Consider the following 25,339-nt stretch of genomic DNA (forward strand, 5'->3'; position numbering starts at 1 on the left):
GCTGCAGTCTGCCTGTGAGAACTGATAGAAAGACTTGAGATGCCAAGTGTTCATGTCCCAGGCAGAGGACACAGGATACGAGGACCTCAGCACTCTGGAAGTGTCACTGTGATCATCAGTTGTTCAGCGAGTCCATGCCCCTCTGCCAGGGGCCGAGCAGCGTGCTAGTTACAGACAGAGTATAGCTAGGATGCACAGCCCACACACTCCTGAAAAGTAAAAGACAAGTCTATCAAAGCATGCTGGCCAGTGTGCAGGGCAATACAGTATCAATGAACAGGTATAGGCAAAGGTGTGAGAAATCAGAATTAGTGTCTTGATAGAGAAAATGATTGAACCATCCATGTAGTCTGGATCCAAGTCCTGGATTCCTCAGCACATTTGGAACCCAGAGATTTTTACTCTGAAGCCTCTGTGGGAAGCTGTGGGAAGCATCAGAGGCCAGAGTGAGGTAGAATCATCGATAAGGACACAGGCTCTGGAGTCAGCCTGGCACAAGTCCTGTTCTGACAGGGGTTGCCTGCATGACCATGGGAAAATCACCGCAGCTCATGGTGCTTTAGTTTGTGAAATAGAATGAATAACAAAAGTACCTTTCCTATGAGATAGGAATGATTTGTGAGCACAAAGCCTGCCCACACAGTAAATCCTCAATGACAATTGGGAGTCCCATCCTGTTTGCATAGTCCTCAGGCGCCCCCTGGTGCCCATGGTGTTAGGGGCACACAGCCTGATTCTGTGACAACACCCTCCAGGTGGCATGGGTTGGTTGATACCATTTCATTCAGTGACAAGACCTCAGAGCTGTCAAGGACTCAAAGAGCACCCAGTCTAATCTGCTACACAGTTGAGGACATTGAGGCCCAGGGCTGTAAAGTAACTTGGCCAGGTCCACACAGCTAGTTCATGGGAATTCCAGTATCAGAAGCTAGGTCTTCTGACCCCCTAGTTCAGATGTCCTAAGACAGCCACAGGAGGGAGGAAGCAAGGGGATGGAGAAGGAGCAAAAGAGACATGGGAAGACGTGCCATGGGGACAGGTGGGGAGACAGATGTCCCCTACAAAATGGGGAAGGTAGGACGAAACAGAGACAGACAGACAATAGGTAAAAACAAAAAACAAAAAAAACGGAGATTTCATGATAGAGGATAGAAAAAGAGGTGCAGCCGGGGTGGGAGGAGGAAGGAAAGAAGAATGCGGTGGAAGAGGAAGAAAGAGACCCTTGCTAGAAGGCAGGGAGCCTCTGCCGGCCTGACGTCTTGCCCCATTGCCATTTCCGGGAGTAGTCCTTGCCCAGGTAGGAGTATTCTCCCTGTGACAGAGTAAAAAAGTGATATGCAAACCAATTGCAGATGCCAATGAAGAAGAGGTTTCATTTAAACATCTGCTGCCAAAGCTGACCTGACACCTTGCCCTCAGATCCCAGCAGGTGTAGCCATAGCTCTCTGTCCCCTGCTCTGCTGGGAAATGATGGAAAGAAATCTTCCATGTAAGCCTGGAATTTGGGTTCACTAAGCTGAAGAAAGGCATGCATAGGGCATGTCTACCATACTGTTGCTAGGGGAATAATTTCCATCTTATTCTTTCTGCAGCTTAGTATAGTATAGTACTGAGCTCTAGCTAAAAAACATTCTATGCCAGTATCAGCCAATCTCTACCCTTGCCTGTTATTCTCCCCTAGCTCCACTGGCTTCCTAGGTGCATAAAAAGGCTGATTTCAAGCCCAGCTGGACTTGACCTGTGGCTGGCAGAGTAGAGAGTAGCTAGAAGCTTGCTTTTTCTCATAGATGAAAATTCCATTCTGTTTTTTTTTAGCCAGAGTGACTGTTTTTGGAGTACCCCCTGCAGCCCACTCAGTTCTGCTTTCCTGTTCTTTGCCCTTCATTTTTTGCAAGAATAAATCTTTAAAGTGCTCTTGGAACCCCTACTGTGTGCAAGGCCCTGAGCTAGGAAGTATTTGCCCTTGAGCATAGATATGTCCATCTGAGGACTTGCTAAGTGCGTGCTGCTGTCTGTGTTCAGGGCCAAAGAAGCAAAGCAACACTGATCTGTCCAAGTCAGAGCAGAGACATCATTCCGGTGGGGCTGAGAGTTTCCTTCATCCTTGGAGCATAGGCAGGAGAGATGGGGCTGTTATTCTTGGGAAGGCCAGAAAGCAGAGAACTAAGTTATAGGCAGGAGACAGGGAAGAGGAGGCCTAACTGGATGCCCTCTCCCACGCCAGTCATACTGAGAAATAAATCTGGAAAGGAATTGGTGATGGAAGTGGGACAGTGACATACAGGTGGCACCTGTTACCCTCCCTTACAAGTAATGCCTTGTTTCTAAGGAGTCCAATCAGGTGAGCTAGAAAGGTGTAATGATGGCAGGTTTCATCTGACTTGGAGACTTCACATTCTCAATTGATGAAAATTAATATGCATTTACAGCCCATAGTTTCTGTACTGCAAATGAAGCTCATCTACTTCCATCAGTTTTTCTGGAGCTTCATACGGAAAGTTACAGCTTTTGTTATGTGGATTCTTGCTTGTCCAAAAATGTCTGAAAGGGATTTGAGAGTAATTAAAATAACTGCAGATAGTCAATCTTTTACTACTGTAGTGACCACAGCTCCTTAATCATACTAAACCAGCATGATTATAATGTAATTGATAGCTTTGTATAATAAAAATGAGCACTGTGAGGCCTGGCATGATGGCACTTGCCTGTAATCCCAGCACTCGGGAGGCTGAGGCAAGAGGATTGCCATCAGTTTGAGGCCAGCCTGGGCTACATAGTGAGTTCAAAGCCAGCCTGAACTGCATAGTGAGACCTTGTCTCAAAAAAATGAGTACTGTATGTTGCTCTCAGAATGATTAGTAATTTAATAATGACTGGAATAATGATGGGTCCAGATACTAGCTCTTCTATAAGAAGGAAGAATTCAAGTGTCTGAGAAGGAAAGAATCAGGGCATCTTCAGCACTCAGATCAGGGAGTGACAGCATGGGGGAATCATTCTGAATTTCAAACACACTCATTGCTTGTGGGTAGTTTAGGAAGGGATTTAAACATCCAAGAGAGGATTGGTTCCAACTCTGAGAGTCCATTCGTGAAACTCGGTATGGCTATAAAAGCTTCACTGTTAAAAGCGCAGGGTTCATTACTCGTATGAGTAAATATGGTTGAGCATCTATTCTCTTCACTTGTCTTTTCTTATTTAATCTTCTAACACCATGAGGCAGGTGACAGTTTGGTTCTCATCTTTTAGATATGAAAACTGAGGCTTAGAAAGATTAGGTGACCTTGCCCAGGGTCCAAGAGTTAGTGGCAGATCGGGGAATCAAATCCAAATCTACCTAACATAAACATTCATACTCTATGCCATGGGCAGTATGCTGGATGATGAGAATAAGAGAGACACTTTGAGGGGTTTATATCAGTGATGAAAGGACCCTGATAAATTAGTTGCTGCCACAGGATGAGATCTGTCCAATGTCATAGCCTGATGGAGTGAGATTGATCTTCAACTACCTTGCCCCAAAGACAGTAATGTTCATATCCCAACATTCATCTCCCTATGTCCCATCATTTTAAAATTGCCCCTTACAGCTATTTATTTCTAACAGAAATTACCCTAAAACAGTCACTACTCATTCTCATTTATTTTTCACAGCCACCATTATGTTAACTCAGCCTTGTTGATGCTGTTCTTTGTAGCACAGATATTGAACAATATCCATTTGCCCATGGTAGGTCTTAGCTGTTTTAAAGTCCTCAGTTAAGTTTTTAATGGTGATAAATAAATCATTCAAATATTTTCAAGTTGGTAGCCAATGATTTTTTTTGGGTAGAATGAAAGCCCGGAAAGAGTTCAAGGTTGTAGTTTAGCTGAATCAGGAAAGGGAGGGAAGAAAGGGAGGATCCTGTTCTAGAGGGTTGTTCTCAGGATGCCCATGGAAGTGTCCAGATCACTACTCCATCCTGTAGCACCTAGGTAAGCATGGACAGGAATGGAATCCAGAGAGGCAAACCTCTACTCACTCCCCTACTGTACGGAGGCTCGGGACACGGGGAGGAGTAGAATCTCTGTAAGATCAAGGAGCCCACAGGGAATGACTTCCTATCTTCACTCCAGTCAAAAGTCTATTTCCAGTAGTCGCTGAACTTCTGGGACTTCTTTTTTTTTTTTTTTTTTTGGTTTTTTTTTGGTTTTTCTCCGGTACCGGGAACCGAACTCACGACCTTGCGCTTGCCAGGCAGGCGCTTTTGCCGCTGAGCTAAATCCCCAGCCCCTATCTGGGACTTCTTGACTGACAGTTAATTTTTAAATCTTTAATATCCTCAATGCCTTGTATTATTATGTTAATGAGCAACAAGACAGTCACCGTGCAGGGTCACCTCTTTCTGATAACCCTTATGCTTAATATGTCCTTGATCGCAACATGCTGAATACCAGGATACCAGGCTAAAGGAGAAAAGATTCACATACTGTTACTAACTGGGAATGAACGGTGTGTGGGCTGGGAGGCAATAGAAAGAGACTGGTAGCCACACTCGTGGTGCATGGCCATAGAGCGTAAACAAGAGTAAGGAAGCAAGCATGGATTTGACAGAGTTTATTCAAAAATCACCAAAATTGCTGTCCATTTTCTTATAGAAAACAAGAACTATCAAATGTAAATATGAACTGTGTTTCCCAAACTGTTGTCCTTGAAATTCTGGGTCCTTGGACATCTGAGCAAAGCAGAGGGCTTGTCAGACATGCAGATCTTCCAACCCTATTTCACACTTTTTGATGCAGAATCTGGAGGTGAAAGGTGCCTATATTTAAAAAAGAATCCAGAGTGACTTTTAAGCACCCCAAAGTTCAGAACCTCTGGCAAGAGTTTCAAGCCTTCATGATTAGAAGTATGGTGACTCCATAAGCAGGCATCAAAGGCACTGGGCTGAAGAAATTCTTTCAGGTAGGAACCAGGTGCCCCAGCTTCAACTTTGTTGGATGCAGACAGGTGGGTCTTCTGACATAGTCAGAGAGCATTGTAGGGACAGTGGAAAAATTTGTGGCATTTAACCTGCTAAGGACTTAAAAGTGACTTTTGCTAGATACTGTGCCTCTTCATAGATGCTCAGTAGGTACCTAAAACGAGAACAAAGCTTGACTTCCATTCTGTATCCTTTATTACCTGAAAATTTTAGAGATAGATATGTTCATCATTCAGGAAAAGGTGGCCAAACAAGGTTTATTTGTCCTAAATTTATGTTGTCCATCTCATTCCCTTTTAACACTAAGGACACCAATATAAGAGATTTACAGGGATGGTCAGCTATGCCCAGAAGTCTCCACTGCCCTAACCCCAGGATCACCTTGGATCCTAGCAGAGCCTCACAGGATTCAGACTGCCTCAAGCAGAAACTATCATCTTATAGGAACTGAAACGCCCCTCTTACCATGAGGATTCCTTGAGAGCTATGGAAACCAGACCTGAGGTAATGATCAATAAGACCCTGACCCACTTTTGTTAGTCCTTAAAAGCTGGCTTCTTGCTTTTGTGAGTGGGCAATCTGATCCTCTTCCCCACTTTTGTTAGTCCTTAAAAGCTTGCTGCCTGCTTTTATGAGTAGGCAATCTGATCCTCTTCCCCAGAGTGTTCCTGCTCCTGCTGCTACTCAAGCTGCAGTCCTTTGTTTATTTTTTCTCACTTTACAATTAAAATTTTGCCCACTTTAGTTTTAATTTCCATTATTACTAAAGGAAGGACCCACACATTATTACTAAAGGAAGTCAGTGACACTTCTGGGGTCTTTTGGACCCAAAGTTGGCTCCTCCTGAGCACTGGTGCAGCTGGAGAAAGGATTATAGCTCAGCTCACAGGGAAGGAGAATCTATATACCTGCTAATGAGGTTTAGCTTGGCCCTCTCAGAAAAGCATTGACTCCTCCTGCCATAGCAAGATATTTATTTTGATTTTACTTGTTCCAAAGAAAGGACAGAAAATGAGTTACTGGTAATTGGACATTTCATGTGGTGCCTGCATGCTCTAGAGTCACAGCTGCCAGGGATCTGGGTGGTACTGGCTGTTCCTCTGCAGAACTAAGCTGGGTATGCTGTGCAGGCAGACAGAAATAATGATCTCCCAGACTCTCCTGGGTGTTCTCACACACTGTGCGTTCCTGAGCTCTAGCACAAAAGGTGTTACAGATGCCTGATTCACATAAATGCTCCTTCATTGGCCTCAGAATGATGGCTTTCTGAGGGGGGTGTAGGTTGGGGCCCTGGGAGATAGATGACAGCAAGGAGTTCTTCAGTATACTTAAAACATCAAATGCCTTGCTTATTTTACCGTGGACCAAATTATGACACAAACTTAATAGCCTGTTTTAAGTAACATAGTTTATCAGAGAAAGCTAGGTTAGGCAATGGAAGGGTTGCATTCTGATTCCACTTGTGTGATTCCACTTTTGTTTGTAAAATGTCCCTATTTCCTTTTATGATATTTGCCCTTTATCACATCAGAAGTTCCAAAATCAGATTTGTTGTATGCACTTCCACTTTTATTCAGCAAATGCTCTTTGAGAGCCAAGCAAAATTCATGCCCGCATGGAGCTTATACTCGGAGTAGAAATAAAACAACATCCACACTGAACAAATATGTGCACATCATACAGCTACAGCCAGTGCTATACAAGTAGAGAGCCGAATGATTATATGTGCCACACAGGGGGGCTTAAGGCAAAGCACCCAGGCCAGTAGAATGGAACCTACAAATTCCTAAGGACCAGAATCTTTTCCCATGAATCCAGTCCTATTCATGACCACTGTTTAGAGATGACCAACAGTTCTCTCTCAAAAGACTTTCCCCTTCTCCTTCACAGCTAGAAAAGACTGTCTCCTGCCCTGAATAGCACTGTGTCTTGATTGTATGGTAGTTGGAATAAACACAATTAGATAGAGAAGAAAGAGGGTGATTAAGAAATTATGCATAATGGCTGTTATTAGATTAGCTCCCAAATCTTGTTCAGGATGTGAGTATCTCTCTTGGAAAGGCTGTTCTCAGAAAGAACTAACTTCTAGTTGAAAGGCCAGGGCAGGGAAAGAAGGGAGCGCTTTCCAATTGTTACGGTACTGTCTGCCTGCTGTAGTGGTAAGTGTGGGCCGACCTGCACTGCTATTCACGTGACAGGACAAAATCAGGCTTCTCCAGATGGGACCACACAACTTCTCCCAAGTAATGAAGAAGCCTCTGTCACATAGGCATATCAGCATTCACTGCCTGTCCTGCAAACTCAAGATAAAGTGGAGATCCTCCTGGTAGAGTAGGGCACTCTTCTTTCTCTGAAGAACTATCTGCCAAGTGGCGGAGGTGGGCTGGAGGTGGGAGTGGGTTGGGGTGGAAATGTACAAAGAAAGACTTCGAGTACACTATAACTGAGCTACAGTTATAGTAGTGCTGTGGAGGACTAATACTGATCCAGGGCATATGCTGGAGGGATCAGCTTGAGTTTAGTTGAGTTGAGCAAGCTTTAAGCAACCAGTCTATGCAGTGTGCTGTGCTGTGTCAGAGTCTGGTGGGAGACAGGCCTGTGGGCCTTAATTGTGGTTTGAACGGAATCAGAGAAGAGCCATACTACAGCCTCTCCAGCCTGGATAGGTTGTTAAAGAGCAGAAGTTTTTCCATAGCCAGTAATCTTGGGATGCAGCTTAAAGGATAAGTGGAAGGCAGCCTGGGAGATGGGTATGGGAGCAAAAGGGTATGGGCTGTTCAAGTGAAGAAAAAACAATGTGATCACAATTTAGGAGAAAAGAAGCAGTGTTAGGGTGCTCCTGCCTGAGGGGTGAGGCAGGAATTCACTAGAGGTGGGCTGAACAGTGAGCATCTGGCCACAGGAGATCTTGTCAGCTTTGTATGTCTGGCTAATGGGCCACTCACAAGTTGTACTGCTGTGAAAGCACCTTCAAGAATGTACAAGTTAATTCCATTTAAGTCTGAGATTACGTTTCTTAAATGGAATTGGTGTCCTCGTTTTTATTATTAGGATCCAACTACATTAACCATTTATAATTTTTAAGGCTTATATAAATTACTTTCTTGAAACTAAAGGCACAGCTTGCCAGAATCATATTGATGACCGTCATCAAAGGCTACTTGCCAGGTGGTTCAGGGACACAACTGTCATTTATAAAAAGCAGAGCATGAGCTGAATGTGGTAGTGTAGCCCTGTAATCCCAGCACTCAGGAGGCTGAGACAGATGGATCACTGCAAGTTTGAGGCCAGCCTGGGTACTAGTGAGACCCTGTCTCAAGGAAAGGAGACAGGAAGTGAAGGGAAGGGAAGGGAAGGGAAGGGAAGGGAAAAGAATGGGGAGGGAAGAGAATAGGGAGGGAGGAGGAGAGGGAGGGAGGGAGGAAGGGAGAGAGGGAAGAAGGGGAGGGCCGGGGAGAAAGAGAGGAGACAGGAGAGGAGGGGAGGGGAAGGGAAGGCAACAATAATAAACTATGAGTATGAGTAGGAGTATGAAAAGAAAAAAATCTTAGGAAATCTAAGCCACCCCTCATTACTCATCCGCTTCTGTTCCAGTGACCGGTTATACCTTCCACCAGTTATTCAAGCCATGCTCTAGGGGGCACTCTCTTTTTCACCCCTAATCCAGTCATCCAGTTCTAGCAGTTTTTCCCCACCTGTCTCTCCATGGACGCTGCTCTTGGCCTCCTCCTGGCCACCATCACCTCTTTTCAGAATTTTTCAAGTCATCTCTTATTTTCCTACCTCTACTCCTTTCTTCCCATGGATTCTCCATAAAGCAGCCAGGGGAATATTTTTAAAGTGGGATGTGATAATGTCTGTCTCCTCCATGCATTTTCAGTAGTTCTTGGGATGAACACTGGACTACAGAAGCCTTCACTGACTCCACAGCTAGGTTCATCTGACTGTTGGTACTTTTCATCTTTGCAATTAATGAGGAGTTGTGTGACTTTATGACTAGTGCTCTTACCCCCGAAACTGAGTTCCTGGAGTTAGGGCCATGCCTACTGCTGTGCCACCCAACTCCCTGTGGATTGCTCTAGTACCTGGTGTTAGAGCACAGTAAGACAAAGAAGTGATTATCTCAACATGTGGATACTCATATTCCATGGAATACATGTCTCTTTGCTGCCTGAGGACTTCTCAAACAAAAACAAAAGGATAAAACCTCCAATGTTGGAAATGCCTAAATACCAACTCAAAGCAATCAATAGATATAAATAACTATCATCCTATACGTTATAATTATAATTGGTCATTGAGTATTTTAAATATAATCTTATAGATGAGAGACATTAAATGGGGGAAGGTTACAAGGGATACCTTGGTAGGTGCTTTTACTTAGATAAGATATAAGGTTTAGCTAAAAGCTGATTTATTTTTCATCTATTGGTGTTCAGATTCTGAAGCCTGGATCACATTAACTGGACTTGCCAGAAACGGATGGATATCTAGAATTCCAGTGCTGCACATGAATTTATAGTGTGTAATGTATTGTCAGGCCCTGCTGATGTCTGCTCAGAAGCACTCCCCTGAGCAAAATCTACCTTGGAAGCTGGATCACATCCCAGTTTCCCAGGGTTGCAGAACATGAAGTTAGGGTCAAGACAGCATGCGATCTAAAAGTGTGTCTCATGCACTGAGGTCTCTAAATGAGCTGTCTCAGACAAAACAGAAATCAGCATTTTAGATGAGACCACATATGTTGATTATGATTATCTGTCCTTGGGTACATTTTCAACTTTACATATTGCTAAAGTAATTTTGTTCACTTCCTAAATTGTTTGCTTTTTTATTTGTTTAATTGATTTCCTTGCAGTCCCTGATTCCCTGGCCAGGTTGCACATGTTTTTCTCACAGCTTCAATTTTACTGGCAGAAGTTGAACTAAGTGGTGGTAATCAAAATTATTATGTTTAAACCAAGTAAAAGACACTAAAAAATGAGATAAATAGGTTTTTAACTGATGAAAGCATAGTTAGTTAAGTAAACTAAGTGCCATTAACTAAAAAATGAATTGATATTTTAAAGAAGGCAAAATAACTTACAAGGGAAAGAAATTGCTTGAAGGGTTTAAAGGTTGTGAAATCACCCCTGAGGAATGCAAAAAAAAAATGTATGTGTGAACTAGTGGATGAAAAATGTTATTCTTCACTCACTGTGTTTCAGAGTCTTAAAGGTAGAAATAAAGTTAAATTTAAGAAAACATTGCAAGATAATCAGGTCACATTTAACTGCTCAAAACTAAATTATTTTAAAAAGAATTGTAAACTGAAAAATCTGTCATAAATTCCAAAGTGTTTGTGAAAGGTTAAAAGATCACTCTCTGTGCACAAAATATTATCCTCACACTTCAATTCATTCTCAAAAGGGATTAACAAAGGTTTAAATATGCATCAAAATTCTAAACCTTTGCTGGGCATGGTGTCACACCACTGTAATCCCAGTACTCTGGGAGGTTGAGACTGGAAGTTTACAGGTTCAAGCCCAGCCTGGGCGCCTTAACAACTTAGTGAGACCCTGTCTGAAAATAGAAACTAAAAAGGCGAGCTAAGATGTAGTGTATTGGGAAGCCATTTCACAGTTGCTGGGACTAAAACTAAAAACTAAAAATTAAAACTTCACTAATCTTACTATATGATGTAGGGGAACTTTATGACTAGAAATACTTCTTTGATGCTGAAGTTTATCATTTCCTTTATGATACAGAATTTTGGGATCTAACTGTGGCAGGCCAGTAAAAATATTCTCCGGATTTCTTTGGTTGAAATTTTGCCTTCGGTCATTCTAGAGAAATGTAGGCTTTTCTACAAAAGGAATGCTTAGAGTTCCTTTCCATGCTGCTTTTCTAGCATTTACAAAAGGTGGAAGCTTAGCACTACCAAGCTTCATTTTATTGCTGTGCCTTTAGAACATATCCCAGAATGTGTTATATAAAGTATTTAGTCTCCATACCCAATGTTTAGTTAAACAATAATTTGGGAAAAGGAAAACAACTTCATTATAATAGAAAATTATCTGATCTTCCATCTTCATTACAATGGGTGTTGTTAACCCTCATTTTTATATATACCTTTTTCTCTGAACTAACACCATCTTCATGTAGACTAATACTGACACTAAAGATTTTAAAGACTTTCATATTTTTCACAAGGCAAGCATTAATTTATCCCAAATGTTAGAGGAAGTGAAGCCAAGTGCTGGATTCTGTAGAGCTAGATCTCCCATACCTGCAGTCTGTGGGATGATTTTGCCAACCTGTGCTTGCCATGGGACAATCTGTGTAGGAATCAGAGGAATGAATTAAAGAAGCAGAGGAATGAATTAAAACATCCTTTCAAACAGACCTAGTTCATCTAAATCATTTTGCAAAAAGTCTTTCTAAAATCTGAGAAGGCTATTACATCATTAATCAAATATTTAGTTAGTGGCTTATATAGCAGGAGTGAATGGACTCAGTTGACCATCAGCAGGTTCATAGCAGGTGTGTTTATACTGAATTCTGGTTTAATTGTAATTACCCAAGTTACTGAGTGCCAGCTGTCAGAGACCAGAAAATGAACTGCTTCCTGCCTACCTGTAATGTACACATTTTTGTGAAGCCATCTGCAAGAATACTAAGAGGATGTTAAAGGCTTTGGTCTTCTCCACATTTTAAGACTCTTACAAAAGGGGTCTCATGCCTCCTCCCAAGTCCCCCATAGAAAAACATATTTTCTCACCTTTTCAGCATATCCTTACCTGTCCCTCTATTGTCCCAGTCACCTCTGCTCCAACATCTCCAAACATCAAGAAAAATATCCTTGGGCCAAATCACTAGATTTTGAAGCCTGGAATCACACAGAGTCTCCACTACTTCCTAACAGAATCAAGATATGAAAGGCCTTAGTATGCAAAGACTTTAATATATTTAGTTGATTGATTAGTTGGTTGGAGTCATTGACTAGAGAAAACAGAAAGGAAGAAGCTGTTGTCCTTGGGATCAGCTCTCTTGAATATCCAGTCTGAGACCAACTACCATGTCCTTTATCTCCAAGGTTAGGAAGGAAAAGAGCCCCAGCAACATGGTGAGATAGGATCTCCATGACCAGTCACCATTGCTGTGAGCAGTTTTGTGATAGACTGAGGATGAGTGATGAGAGCCAAAGTAATGCCCAGCCTGCCTCTACCTCATTTCCTGCCAATGTGTCTGACTTCACACGGTTGTAGTTGAGGAAGTGAGAGAGTTGAACTGTGCCCAGTAGTTGGTGTTCTTGTTTATTTTTTTGAACCTAATATGTTCTATTTATTAGAAATATTTTTCATGGTAATATATTATTTAACTTTCTATAATTAGAGGGGAAAAGTCATGAAGCTCAGTCAGTATCCTTGTTTAAAGTGATGATTTAGCATTTGTGAGGCCCTGGGTTTAATCTCTAGACCAAAAAGTAAAATAGAATAAACACTAATTAAGAAAAGTGAAAGAGAAATGAGAGGATATTCTAACAATTCAAGTGATGATTAAATTTAGTTAGGGGTAGCACTATTATATTGCCAGTGACTATACAGAAATCCCTTGCATTCACAGTAGTGTAAACATTTCCACAGGAACTGCTGCTCTCGGATAGTGATTGAGGGCTGGATAGGACTGTAGAAGTTGTACATGTTGGCACCTGTCTTTCCTTCCTCTTAAAGGTCATTGTTTCTTCTTTGGCCAGGTGTTGGACTGGATTGAAAACCACGGAGAGGCCTTTCTCAGCAAACACACTGGGGTTGGGAAATCCCTGCATCGAGCTCGGGCCCTGCAGAAGAGGCATGATGACTTTGAAGAGGTGGCTCAGGTGAGACTGTGTGTGTGTGCTGTGTCATCTGATGAGGAAGACTAGGACATTGGCTTTGGTGTTTGGTGGAAATATATTGGGTTGATAGCCTGTGGCTACTGGGCTTGGTGTGAGGAGGTCAATGTCTTCTCTTGAATCACTAGGTGAGTAGCACATAAACCCCAAGTTCATGGTCTTTAAAGAAAACCTTCCTGTTAGTGTGCTCTAAAAACATTATGTACATAAAGTAGTGCTGGTGGAAGGATAACATTAAAACAGTCATCAACCCAGTGCTACTTACTGCTCATGACTATCACTGCTGGTGAGTAGGAGCTGAAAATCACCCCAGCTCACTTGCAAAGCCATACAACTTCCCAGACCCAGAGGAAGACATGGCATCTGATTGCTGGCCCAGAGAATGCACCTTAGAGTCACTTGTACAATATTTAGTCTACAATTTACACATATGTAGTTTTTCAGCTGTGCTTCACATGTGATCCAAAACAGAGCACTACTTTCTAATCTGTAGCCCTGATCATTTGTCTAATGGTAGAATGACAGTTTCTTCTCAGAGTTTCTACCTCCAACATTTTATTCTAACTCTGTTATATTTCTTTACCTGAGAGTTTTCCAAAAGGATCCTCAGAATCTCTGTCTTCAAGACAAAATAGTGCTGTCCAGTTATGTTGCAAGGTGTGATCACTTGCAGCAGAGAATAAACTTCTTAAGGATGAGGTTAAGGAGAGTGTCTCCTTGTGACAGAGGGAGAGTGTTGCTCAAGCAGTGAGGATGCTAACGCTATGGTTTACCACATCACAGCTTTAGCCAGGGCTGACTGCAGTTTCACTGTGCACGAAGCCCTCACTGTGGGTGCCACTCGGGACACTGTGCAGTGACTCAGCCCCCACTGGGAAGGCTGACCAGCCCCAGACAGGCTTGTCCTGTGGGTTGAGAAAGACAGGGCCCACCAAAAACCAAATGATGACAGAAAGCTGTGGAGCATTACCTCATTTCTAGGGGAGATGCAAGAACATGCTGAAAAAAAAGAGGCCTAAGGTGCCATAAATCCATGTCTACAGTGACTTGGACCCCCGAAATGAGGGTGGTTTGGACCCCACCTGTGGGATAAGGAAAACCTCATATGGAACCCTTGTGCACTGTTGAGAATGTAAAACATTGGAGTCACAGTGGAAAACAATATGAAGATTCCTCAAAATATTAAAAGTAGAATTATCATAAGATCCAACAAATCCACTTGATATGGCCCTCAAAAAAGTGAAATCAGAGACTCAAATAGATATTTTTATACCCATGTTTGCAACAGCATTGTTCAGAATAGCCCAAAAGAGGAAGTAACCCAAAGTCCATCGTTTGGATGGATGGATAAACAAAATGTGGTATATCCATACAATGGAGTATCATTCAGCCTTGAAAACAAAAGAAATTCTGACACATGGTACATTGTGGAGTAACCTGGAAGACATTCTGCTAAGTGAAATAAGCTAGTCACAAAAGGAAAATAAATCTAGGGTACCAAAATATAAGTACCACTTAAATCCAGAGCACCAAATTCATAGAGATAGAGTAGAATGGTGGCTGTCAGGGACTGAGGAGAGGAGGAACAGGGAAGTATTTTATAGGTACAAAGTTTCAGTTTTGCAGAATGAGTTCTGAGGATGTATGGTGGTAATGACTTCACAAATAATATGAATATACTCACTACTACTGGATTGTACACTTCAAAATAGTAAAAATGGTTTTATATTGTGTATATTTTATCACATTTTAAGGCCTCATAACCAATGAAGACATTTTGCACATGTCAGTGCAGTCCCTAATATATCCTCTCATGGACAAGATGTAGCACAGATCCAAAATATCAGGGTGGCCAGTTGCCCTGGAGGCCTCTGTAGTCTAGTCGGAGCAAAGGATGGGAGAAGAAACACAGGCCATGCATCTCCTGTCTGCTGAGAGTGGGGCTTGTGATACTTACTGGAGTAGAACCATCCCATAACTTCAGTGCTCCTGCCTCTAGACTATCCTTTGGTTTAGACTGTCATTCAGGAAGGGTAGCCCCAAAGCCACATACCTCCCTGTCTTAGCTCAGCCCTTTCAGCCTCATAAGTAATGTCAGTTTTGGTTGTAGCCCATGAAGGGCCGATTATTTTGTTGCTGTTTTGTTTTTCAGTAGTGGAGATTGAACCAGGGCTATTGTACTACCTCATCTCTATTCCTTTTTAAAATTATTTATTTTGAGACAGGGTCTCATGAAGTCATTAAGTTGCCCAGGCTAGTCTCAAACTTGCCATCCTCCTGCCTCAGCCTCTCAGAGTGGCTAGTGAGTCTTGTGGCTATCTAAGCCCCATTTCTCCCTCCTCCTCTTCCTCTGCCTTCTCACCAGTGCCTGGTGCTCTTTTCACATGGAACAATGCCTTTCACTTAACAGCAGGGGCACACTGACTTAATTTCATACTAAAGAACAAATGGACACATTTTTAAGAGTTATGATTCCATGATTCTAACCCTGGATGATAAATAGGCTCAGCTTTGCTTTATAGATGACAACACCAAGGCTCTGAAAGCTGTCAGTGTGGTCACATCATCCAGCTTGTTTGTAGTGCTGCTGGGATTATTCAGGCCTGTCCGACTCTAGAGTTATCCTGTACCCTTGGTCCACTCAGTCCCTCTTTATGGAGGTATAAGAACTGGGCATAAAATTCATTTTTCAGTGCCTCTTTGTACATGGAGTGTGCAGCACAGTGTGAGAATGGGGAGGATGGGGATGCTGCTATATCATCCTGCTTGCATCCATTCCAGCTTTTCTCTGGCCCTGCCAACAAATAATCCATTAGATCATAATCCATAGAAACACCTCCCTGCCTCTGTGTTTTGTTAAGACTGTATCTTTTTGGAAGAGAGAGTCCCACAGGACTCATGCGTTGGAGAAGGAGATGTCCTCTGGAAAGAACTACATAGACTGAAAGGGAGAACCCTAGCAGGGTTGTGAGGTCATTGCACTGCCCTGTGGATGAGCCATTGCAAGTGGAGTTTGTTGAATGGAAACTAATCAGGCCTACTTTGTCCCCTTTTCCCCACTTTGGGGAAGGGAGTAGCTAGTGTAGCTGCCCAACATCCTAGAATTGTTAATCCACATAAGAAATCCAACCTGGGCCCCACTTAAGGAAGATTAATTTTCAGTACTCATCTATCTGAGTTACCAGGTGGTGAGAACAGGGGTGACTTTTCTCTTTTGCTCTGCTGCCATTTAGGTAAGGGTCACTGAGAAGAGTAGATTTGATAAGAAATCAGAAAATTGTGAAGCAGTGTCAGAGAGCCATGATAGAAAGCCAAAACATGGAAACCCTTGTTATACATTGGAGGCTGTATTGAGTTTTCTTCTGAGCATGACTTTAGAGGGTCACAATTCTTTCAACTCATTGTTCTATGATTCTTTAACCTAAAACTGATATGAGGAGAGTTCTGAGCTAAAGACATTTAGGCAGCCATTAAAATACATATAAATGCTATCTGTGAAGACTTAACATAGCAATCCATTACCTATCATTAAACTTTAACTTAAATTCTATGTTTAGTAGCTCATGAATACATTTTAAACAGATTCTTCAAATCATTTGAAAGTGAATGAAGTAGTTGGATTCCTCAGATCATCCTGCAGGTGGCAGTCTTTGAATAGGCTACACAGAGGCTGAGTAGAGTGGGAAAGGTGCTACATTCCTGGCAGCCTTGCTGGGGAGGCATCCAATATACAGATGGTGAGAGTCCAGGCAGAGGAAGGACCAAGCATCTGTGTCCACAGATCTTCCTAGTCTGAGCTACTGAGGTTGTCCTTGTTTGCAAAGAAGACCTGGACACTGATGGGTATGCCTGCTGGTCCTGGTAAATACTTGACTCAAGTAGTCTATAAACTCACCAGATGATTCCAGCCATAGAATGCAGATTTTAAAAATACACTTGTATTTTTTATGGCACACCAGATGTTTTGGGAGTATAAATAATTCTAAGATGGAGTTGCTGTCCGTACAGCCTACTTGTCAAGAGATAGATGTATCTATATCTGCTTAGGTTCTGGAGCAGAGTATGATACTATTACGTTGTCCTGGGATATTTATTAATACTTGGTAGGAAAGTACTCAAATGCCTGTAGTTTAGATAGCAGTTATGCCTCCTCTGTTAGTGACATGTTTTATGGCCTTGTTATCTGAAATACCACACTTTCTGCAAACTAAGTTGCTCAAAAATTAGCAAGCATTCACATTCAAACATGTATTACCTTAAGTCTCCAAGCAAATTGGTTTAAGCAGCTAAGCATATTAAGCAGAATTACTCTAACATTTTGGAAGAATAATTTAAAGAATCTTTTAAAGAAAAACAAAAACATGGACACAATTAAGTAATTCATTCAGTAATCTTTGGTTAGTTGTTTCACTATATGACCCATATTTTGTTTTGTTTTTTCCTCAAATTTAAATAGAACACAGTAAAAAAAAAGTTCAAATAAAATAGGTAGAAGTGGAAGGAGAGCATTTGGTTGAATCGCTCAGTGATATTGACCACTAAAAATATTCTAAATGTAATCAGTGATTCCACCACAGTACTAAAAGGCAAATAGACCAGATAATGCATAGAGAGGGAAAAACTGGCCTTGGGGGTGGGCAGTAGCCCTCATCAACTTCTGTCTCTCATCAAATCTCAGAGCTGGGCACTGTGGAAAATTAAAGAGATCCAAAATTTCAGTCTTTAAGAATTCATAATCTACTGAAAAATGTATATCTGACATATTTTAAGAAGTTTCATAATAAGAGAGAAGACATAATCATCCCTTTGGGTTTTTGAGGAGAATTCCTAGTGAAATCTAGAAAGAAAACATTACTTCACTGGTGATCCAGAAAATATAGCTGTGGAGGAGGTAATACAGTGATCTTTGGAGTAAGTTCCATCTTCTCTTCTTTTTTTTGTTTTTTTTCCAGTACCGGGAATCAAACTCATGACCTTGTGCTTGCGAGGCAGACGCTGTGCCGCTGAGCTAAATCCCCAGCCCCCTTATCTTTTCTTCTTGCCTAAGATGACCATTTATAGCATATGCAAATGGAAGCAGAAGGAAAAAGTGGGAGAGCTTAAATAAGAGAACCTTTTCACACTCAGCTTCTTAGCAAGAATGAAAGGTTCTTAGGCAGATGAAAAAGAAATAGTGAGGAAGCGAGCCTTGAAAATGCAGGGAAGTTAATGTCATGAAGTAGGCAAATGGAAGAAAGTGAAGCAGAATAGAAATGAAGGACAGCTTTCTCTTTTAGATCTTCCTTGACACCTTTCCCATGGGGGTGGGTTCAGGACGTCCCTTCCATGGAGCAGTGGCACAAAGTTGCTGGCCTGAACTGATGTGGGGAGGGTCTCGTGGCTACTCTCAGGAAGAAGAAAGGTGTGACGTGTGTAGGGTAACTCCCAACCAAGGGGTTTGAAGTGCACTTTGTATACCTTGATATGGAAAATTGGGAAGGAGTAGGAGCCAATATTCAAGACATTATGGAACCTACCACAAAGCCCTTATGAAGTCCATGAAATGACTCCTCTTTTGCTACATTTTTCTTTTTCCTGTTGGGAACAAATAGCACATTTAGAAGACACTTGAGACTATATTCCTAATAATTTTAAAGTCTTGGGTAATAAACTGAAAGAAGGTGTTTTTATATCTCATTCCATGTGATACAGTGACTAAGGAAAAGAAGGGAGTCTAAAAAACAAATGGCTACGTATGTCTGGAGTGTTTTAAGTTTTCTGGACTGTGTCCTACAGAACCAGTATGATGGACTTCTGGCAAGCAGTGGATGGCATCTTATAACAATTGCAAAGGGCGTCCATGGAGGAAAAGAACCTCATTGATCTCTTTGGAGTATTTAAGTGAATTTTGAAGTAAAGGGAGAAAATTTCCCAGAAAGCCAAATCAGAAATATGTCCGGCACTACACAGGTGACATTAAAAAGTACCTTGTAAATAAAATACTCTTAGATCACAGCTTAAAAGCAAACAAGCAGAAACATCAAAAACAATATGTATATCCTTATTTTTCTATAAACCAATAGAAGGCATGTGTAACATGTAGTGTATTTTTATTTTTAACACAGAAAGATAAGTGTGTCAGATGTTCCTGAGAACTTGCTGAGGATATTAAGCTCAAAACTAGAAAATGACAATAGAAGAAAATTCTTGTTTAAAGGACATGTTCTCATAGGAGGAGTGAGGCTATATTGGAAGTTCCACATCTTTATAAAATCTGCAAATCTGAGGGTAGTAAGAAATCTAAAGAAACAATATGAAGAGAAAAAGAACACACGAAATAAGCCATCATATTTCTGGAGAGGGCCACAAGCTGCTCCATCAGATGAAGAAAGTGGAAAATGTTCAGTTCAGTTCTGGCTTTAGAAAAACCATGGTTATTATAAGAGTTTTCAAGTTTTTTAGCATCTCTTGGAAATTTTGTGACACTGTAAAAAAAAAATAAGTTGGAGAGAGCAAAGGATTCTACGTGGTGGAAAGTGAGTCATTCTAGAAAACCTTTAAAAGTATAGATCGTGTTTTAACTCTCAAGAACCTTGACCTTTAGATGCCGAGGTTTAGACTTTATTCTTAGAGCAGAGAGGAATGTTAATGGTAATATAAGTGGTAATATAAATTAAAATATAATCTCTGCATCAGAGGAACAAGACTTTCTCTATTCCTTGGATGTTTAGATCACATGTGGGATATTGTACATAATTCTGGAATATAAATCTCCAAAATGATATTGACAAAATATACTGCAGTTGTTGGAAGGCTGCCAGACTTATAAAGTTCAAGTAACTGGATATGTTGAGTTTTGAATAAATGCTGATGGCAGGCAGGGGTGGTAAGTTTGATAGTTGAAAGTCTTCTGTGGAAGAGATAGAATAAATGGCAGAGTAAAGCCAATTGTAATTTAATTCAGGCATAATTTCTAACTCATCAGTTGCTTTTTATGTGCTGTCCAAAAGCAGAATGAAATGTCTTGTGATGTAATGTGATTCTTGTTACTGGAAGTTATCCACTAGAGGCAACCTTTTTTCCACTAGAAGCAACTAAACATCCTCAACTCTAATTACTCCCCTCCCCCAACTTTTCTCTTTTTTGATACTGGAAATCAAATCTATGGCCTTTACACTGAGATATATCCCTAACCCTTTTTACTGTTTTATTTTTGAGACGGGGTTTCACTACATGACTAAGTAGCCCGAGCTGTGCTCAAACTTTGGATCCTCCCGCCTCAGCCTGCCAGAGTGCTGGGATTATAGGCATATACCACTGTGCCTGGTTTAAGTCTTTCCTATCTATCTCCTGAGTCTTTCTCACCCCCTCTCACCAACCAGCGTGTATTCATCCTTAACATTCACCTCAAGTGTCATGTCCAGGAAACCTCCAGTGGTCTCCTGGTATGAATTGGGAACCCCTTTTCTAGGCATACACATACTCTGGCTACATCCCTATCGATAGTTGTCATAGTAAGTTTTATGTTAGCCTCACCCTCTGGTTGGACTGTGACTTTTCCAAGAGCAGGGATTCTGTCTACCTTTTTAAAAATCTCAATGCCTAGCACAGTGAACCAATATGCAACTGGTACTTGAAAAATGAATGAATGAGTGGCTTGGAGAGCATCCTTTGTTGGGTGGGTATCAGGCCAGATGATCTCCAAGGATGATAAATGGTAACAAGGTGGATTAGACAAAGAGCCACACAGCCTTGGAACTGAGTACCATCCTGATAAGATGAATGAATCTGTACTGATCTCAGCATGACAGCTGCAGCCCCCAACCTGGCACTGCATTGGTCAGTGTTCTGTCACTGCAATAGAATGCTTGGCATAGTGTAAAGGAGGAATGGTTTATTTTTTTTTATTTTTATTTTTTTAGAAATAAAAGGAGGAAAATATTAACAGATCGACAACATTTTACAAATTAGCAAAGGATCAGTACAGACATTACAGAGTTACAAACAGAGTGGTAGGGAATTAACAATGCTTATTGTATTACATATTGATATCTTCAATGTAGTTTCTCATGAAAACACATATAGACATACAAAGCTAATCAACCAATGCCTCACTGACAGTTTCTTTCAGCAAGGAAATACAGGACAGTAGAACACCTGTGTTAACTATCCTGCATATACATATATACAAACTTTCTCCTTCTTTCCCTTCTCTTTTCCCATATTCCAGTTATCCTTTACCTATGAGTGCTTTCCTATCAATTCCCAATGTCTATCATATCTCCTAGTTTAAATTAACTCTTTCAGGCTTTACACTAGAGAAACAATGCGGTGCTTGCACATGTATGTTTGATTTATTTCGCTTATGAGTATGGTCTCTAGTTGTAACCATTTGCCTATAAAAGCCTCGAGTTTATCTTTCTTTACAGCTGAGTAATATTCCATTATATAAAAGTACCACAATTTTCTTATCCAATTCTCAGTGGATGGACATTTGGGTTGCTTCCACATTTTAGCAATTACAAATTGTGCTGCTATGAACATAGGTGCACATACATCACTGTGATATGATGTTTTTAGATCTTCTGGGAAAATACCCAGCAGGGGGATAGCTGGGTTGAATGGGACCTCTAGACCTAGTTTTCTGAGGACTCTCCAAACTGATTTCCACAGTGGTTTCACCAGTCTGCATTCCCACCAGCAGTGGAGAAGGGTTCCTATTTCTCCACAGCCTCGCCAGCATTTGTTATTGGTTGATTTCTTAATGCTAGCCATTCTTACTGGGGTAAGGTGGAATCTCAGTGTTGTTTTAATTTGCATTTCTCGAATGACTAATGATGTTGAACATTTTCTCATATATTTATTTGCGGAATGGTTTATTTTGGCTCACAGTCTCAGAGGTTTCAGTCTATGCTCACCATTGCTTCTAGGGCTGTGGCAAGGCAGAAACTTCATAGCAAGAGGGTCTTGGGGGAAAGCTGCTCACCTTGTGGTAGCCAGGAAGCAGAGCACAAAGGAAAGAGCCAGAGAAGAAGGGGCCAAGGGTCAGATACCGCCCTCACTATCACACCCATGACCTGCTTCTTTCAGCTATGCTCCTCTTCCTAAATCTCCATCACCTCCCAGAAATGCCATCGAATTATAATCTCATCAGTAGATTAATCTACAGATGACGTTAGATCCACAAGGTCTGACTGTCTCTGAAAACACCTACAGAGATATCCAGAAGTGGGCTTTACTAATTTTCTAGGCCTTTTTCAATCAACCCAATCAAGTTGACAGTCAAGATTAACTAACACAAGTACTTTGAAAGATGCACTTTTTTTTTCTTTTTTTGGTACTGGGACTCGAACTCAGGACCTTGCACTTGCCAGACAGGCACTTATCCCGCTGAGCTATATCTCCGGCCCTAAGACCCACTTTTGATTCAATTTTGAGTGAGTTCTGAGATCTTCCATGTGTTTTAATTTTAAAAAACTAAAAAGTTATTTCTGAAGCTCTGAAGGAAATTAGTAAGAAAAAATTGTAATTGTGACTATGTTCATTGTCTTAGTCCCACTAAGTTTCCATGGTTTCTTCAGTTGGGAAAGTTACCATCGCTCCATATCTGACTACCAACAGAACCTTTAGCCCTCCTACTCTGTTAGCTGAAGCATAGGGAAGTCCTTATTTCATTTTTTTAAAATCTCCTTTGTTATAGATGAGTAAGATTGGCCTTTTACAAAAGGATGCTAAATAAACAACACAACAAAAAGTAAATTAGATGAAAGTATACTGTATACCGATTTTGTATTCACTATACTACTTTTAAGTCCAAGATACTTATTCTAGTCATAGACTTCTTTTGATTCAGTATATCATGTTGACTGATTGCCATTTTTTCTTCTCCCTTGAGGTAACCTTAATAACAGCAAAAATAACAGTAATAGCTAATGAGTACTTTCGGTGTACTGTCCCAGTTATTTGTGAGTGTTAACTCATTTAATCCTTACAACAGCCCATCAAGTAGGTATTTCTAATTCACATTTACAGATACAGGATCTGAAACAAACAAGTTAAATAAATAGCTCAAGCTGACAAAGCTAGAAAATGGTAGAACTGATACTAAAATCCTTGTAGTCTAGCTACAAGGCCCAGCCTCTCAACCACCTTGCTGTATAGTCTTCTGATTCAAAAGATCTTTAGATGACTCTGAGATAAAGAGTGGCAAGGACCCCACTTCATCCCGAGACTAGGTCCCAGTCTTCTTCTGGGTTTGGATCTGGGTCATCCCTCAACAGCTAGCTGTATCTTACCTTCGTGCCATGGCCACTGGACCACTGAGTGATGCTTTTTCTCACCTTGTTTCTGAGCTCTCCCTTGGATCATAGGGTCACTTTTATAATCCTCCATTACATCTTTTTAATTAAAAAGCTCCATGTGGTCCAAGGCCTCTGGGAACCGATGACTGTCTTTCGTCTTTCTCTATCTGTCTTCTGGCTTACCACAAGCACAAATCCTATGGGAGACAGCTGGCTCTGCTCTCTGCAGAAACTTAGCCTATTTAGCAATTGACTTGGCCAGTGGCTGGCCTGAATCATCATTTTCACATTCCAGCACAAAATGGTAGACCATGCTTGGCCAAGACCAGATTATTTCATCCCTTTCCTTCTACTTTTGGCTAAAGGCAAGCTATCACAAATGTAACGTCCCACTTTCAAACACATTCATCCTCCTTGATAGCTCCCTAAGCCTACTTGACAAATACCCTGCAGTTCTGATTTCTTATCTACTGGGCCATATGGTATAGTGAAGAAAAGCAGAGCACTTGGGAGTCCATCTGTTCTTTACATTTTGGGTCTTGCACCTTATGACAATCACTTAATTTCTCTGAGCTATAATGTCACTCTTTGAAATGATAAAGACAGCTACCCTGAAGAATGATGTGAGGAAATGATGTGATGGAAATAATGCATGGTAAGTGACTAGTACAGAATTTGGTTTACAGAAGTTGCTCCATAAATGGTGGCCTTTTAAATAGCAAATGGTAACCACAGTAGTGCTGGTGGTTGGTGACAGAATACATCTAAGCTTTATTCCCATCTAGGTTAAGCTAGCAAGTGCCATGCTGTCATCTCAAGACTTGTTGTGGCATGGTCTGCTTAACTAAGTTGAAGAGAGTGGGCTTGTCCTTTGAGATGGCCGGGTGCCAAGGGGACAGATCAACTACAAGTACTGTACTGACAAGCATGGCCTATGAGTTAAGCATTTCGAAAGAGGTGGTCATACGTTCCAGCCAGTCAGAACCAAGAAAAGTCACTAAAGTGATGGTATATCCTGCCTCAGATCAGGGGTACGCAGCAGCTGTGCCTCCAGGAGCCAACGGTGTTCACAGATCCAAGGTGGAGAATGGACACTGTGCAGTGGAAAGGCTCTTAACAGGTACCAGGGCTCCAAACACTGAGCTGCAGTTCAGAGGTGGACTTCCTGGAGCACCAACCAAGAAACAGCTGGCTCTTAGGAACAAGACGAAATTGTAGTTATCAAATCTGGGGACCAGGGCAAGGCTGGGTTGGCTTCTAGAGGGATTTGACATGGGAGGTCAGTCTGTGGATTTAATGTATGATTCTGTCTGGTTTCTGTAACTGGGCTGGAGCTGAGCCTGCCATGGAGCCTCAGAAAAGAGAAAAGGGAAAAGACAGAGCAGTGAACCAAGTAAGAGCAGACTGTTCTAAAAGACTGTCTGAGTCAGCTGTCCTCAGAGGGATGTCAGATGTGTAACCACAAGGTAGCAGTGTGTTTACCTTGCACAGTGAGAGTAATATACAGGTGGAAAGAATAGAGTTAATCCATCAATAGGCAGCAGCACAGGCTAGAGAGGAAATGGAGAAGGCTGTTACACAGGAAATCTTCGACGTCTGCTAGTATTGATTCTAAAAGCAACTATTTATTACTGCATCTTCCAATAATTAATTTCAACACAGGTCAGCCTGCCTAAATTAAAAGAAACAAAATCGACTTGCTTTCTCTTTCTGCCTCCTTTGTCTCTGTGACATTGTGCCAACAGGATGGGCCTCCAGAGCATTCTTGCTGCATGAAAGCCAGGATTTGTCTAAGCTGAGACTAAGTGGGAGCCAGGGATGAGCCTGTAGAAGGAGGGGATGCAAATCTCACAGCAAAGCTATTCTGCCTGCATGCAAAGATCTCCAGAAGTGTTTGTTAGGTTTTAAGCCTACGCTTCGAAGATAAACTAAGAACAAGTGATAATAACTGCCAATTATAGGAACGTACTTTTACAAGGAAGAGCTCGTTTAATCCTTGAAACAATGCTATAGAGTTCATGTAAATATTTTCCTCATTTTTCCAGATGAGGAATCAGGCCTAGAGATGATCATTTGAGTAGAAAGAGCTAATTCTGACCCCAGAATTCATACTTCCAGCACACATCCATTCAGAGTATGGAAAAAACGGGTTGTTCAGCTCTCTTTTTAATTATTTTTTTTTTTTTTTTTTTTTTTTTTTTTTTTTTTTTTTGGTTTTTCTC

General features: G+C 41.3%; 1 protein-coding gene across 10 annotated transcripts in view; it reads left to right on the top strand.

The window, feature by feature from the left end:
* The window catches only part of Kalrn (kalirin, RhoGEF kinase), a 638,378-nt gene that overhangs the window by 295,200 nt on the left and 317,839 nt on the right, over positions 1–25,339 (top strand). For all 10 annotated transcript variants that reach the window (XM_013515182.1, XM_005386537.1, XM_005386534.1 and 7 more), the window contains exon 10: positions 12,700–12,822. In XM_013515182.1, coding sequence (XP_013370636.1) covers positions 12,700–12,822 — 123 coding nt within the window. The remainder of the gene's footprint in view (positions 1–12,699; positions 12,823–25,339) is intronic.

Source organism: Chinchilla lanigera, unplaced genomic scaffold, assembly GCF_000276665.1.
Source record: "Chinchilla lanigera isolate Chin_1 unplaced genomic scaffold, ChiLan1.0 scaffold00026, whole genome shotgun sequence".
NCBI lineage: Eukaryota > Metazoa > Chordata > Mammalia > Rodentia > Chinchillidae > Chinchilla > Chinchilla lanigera.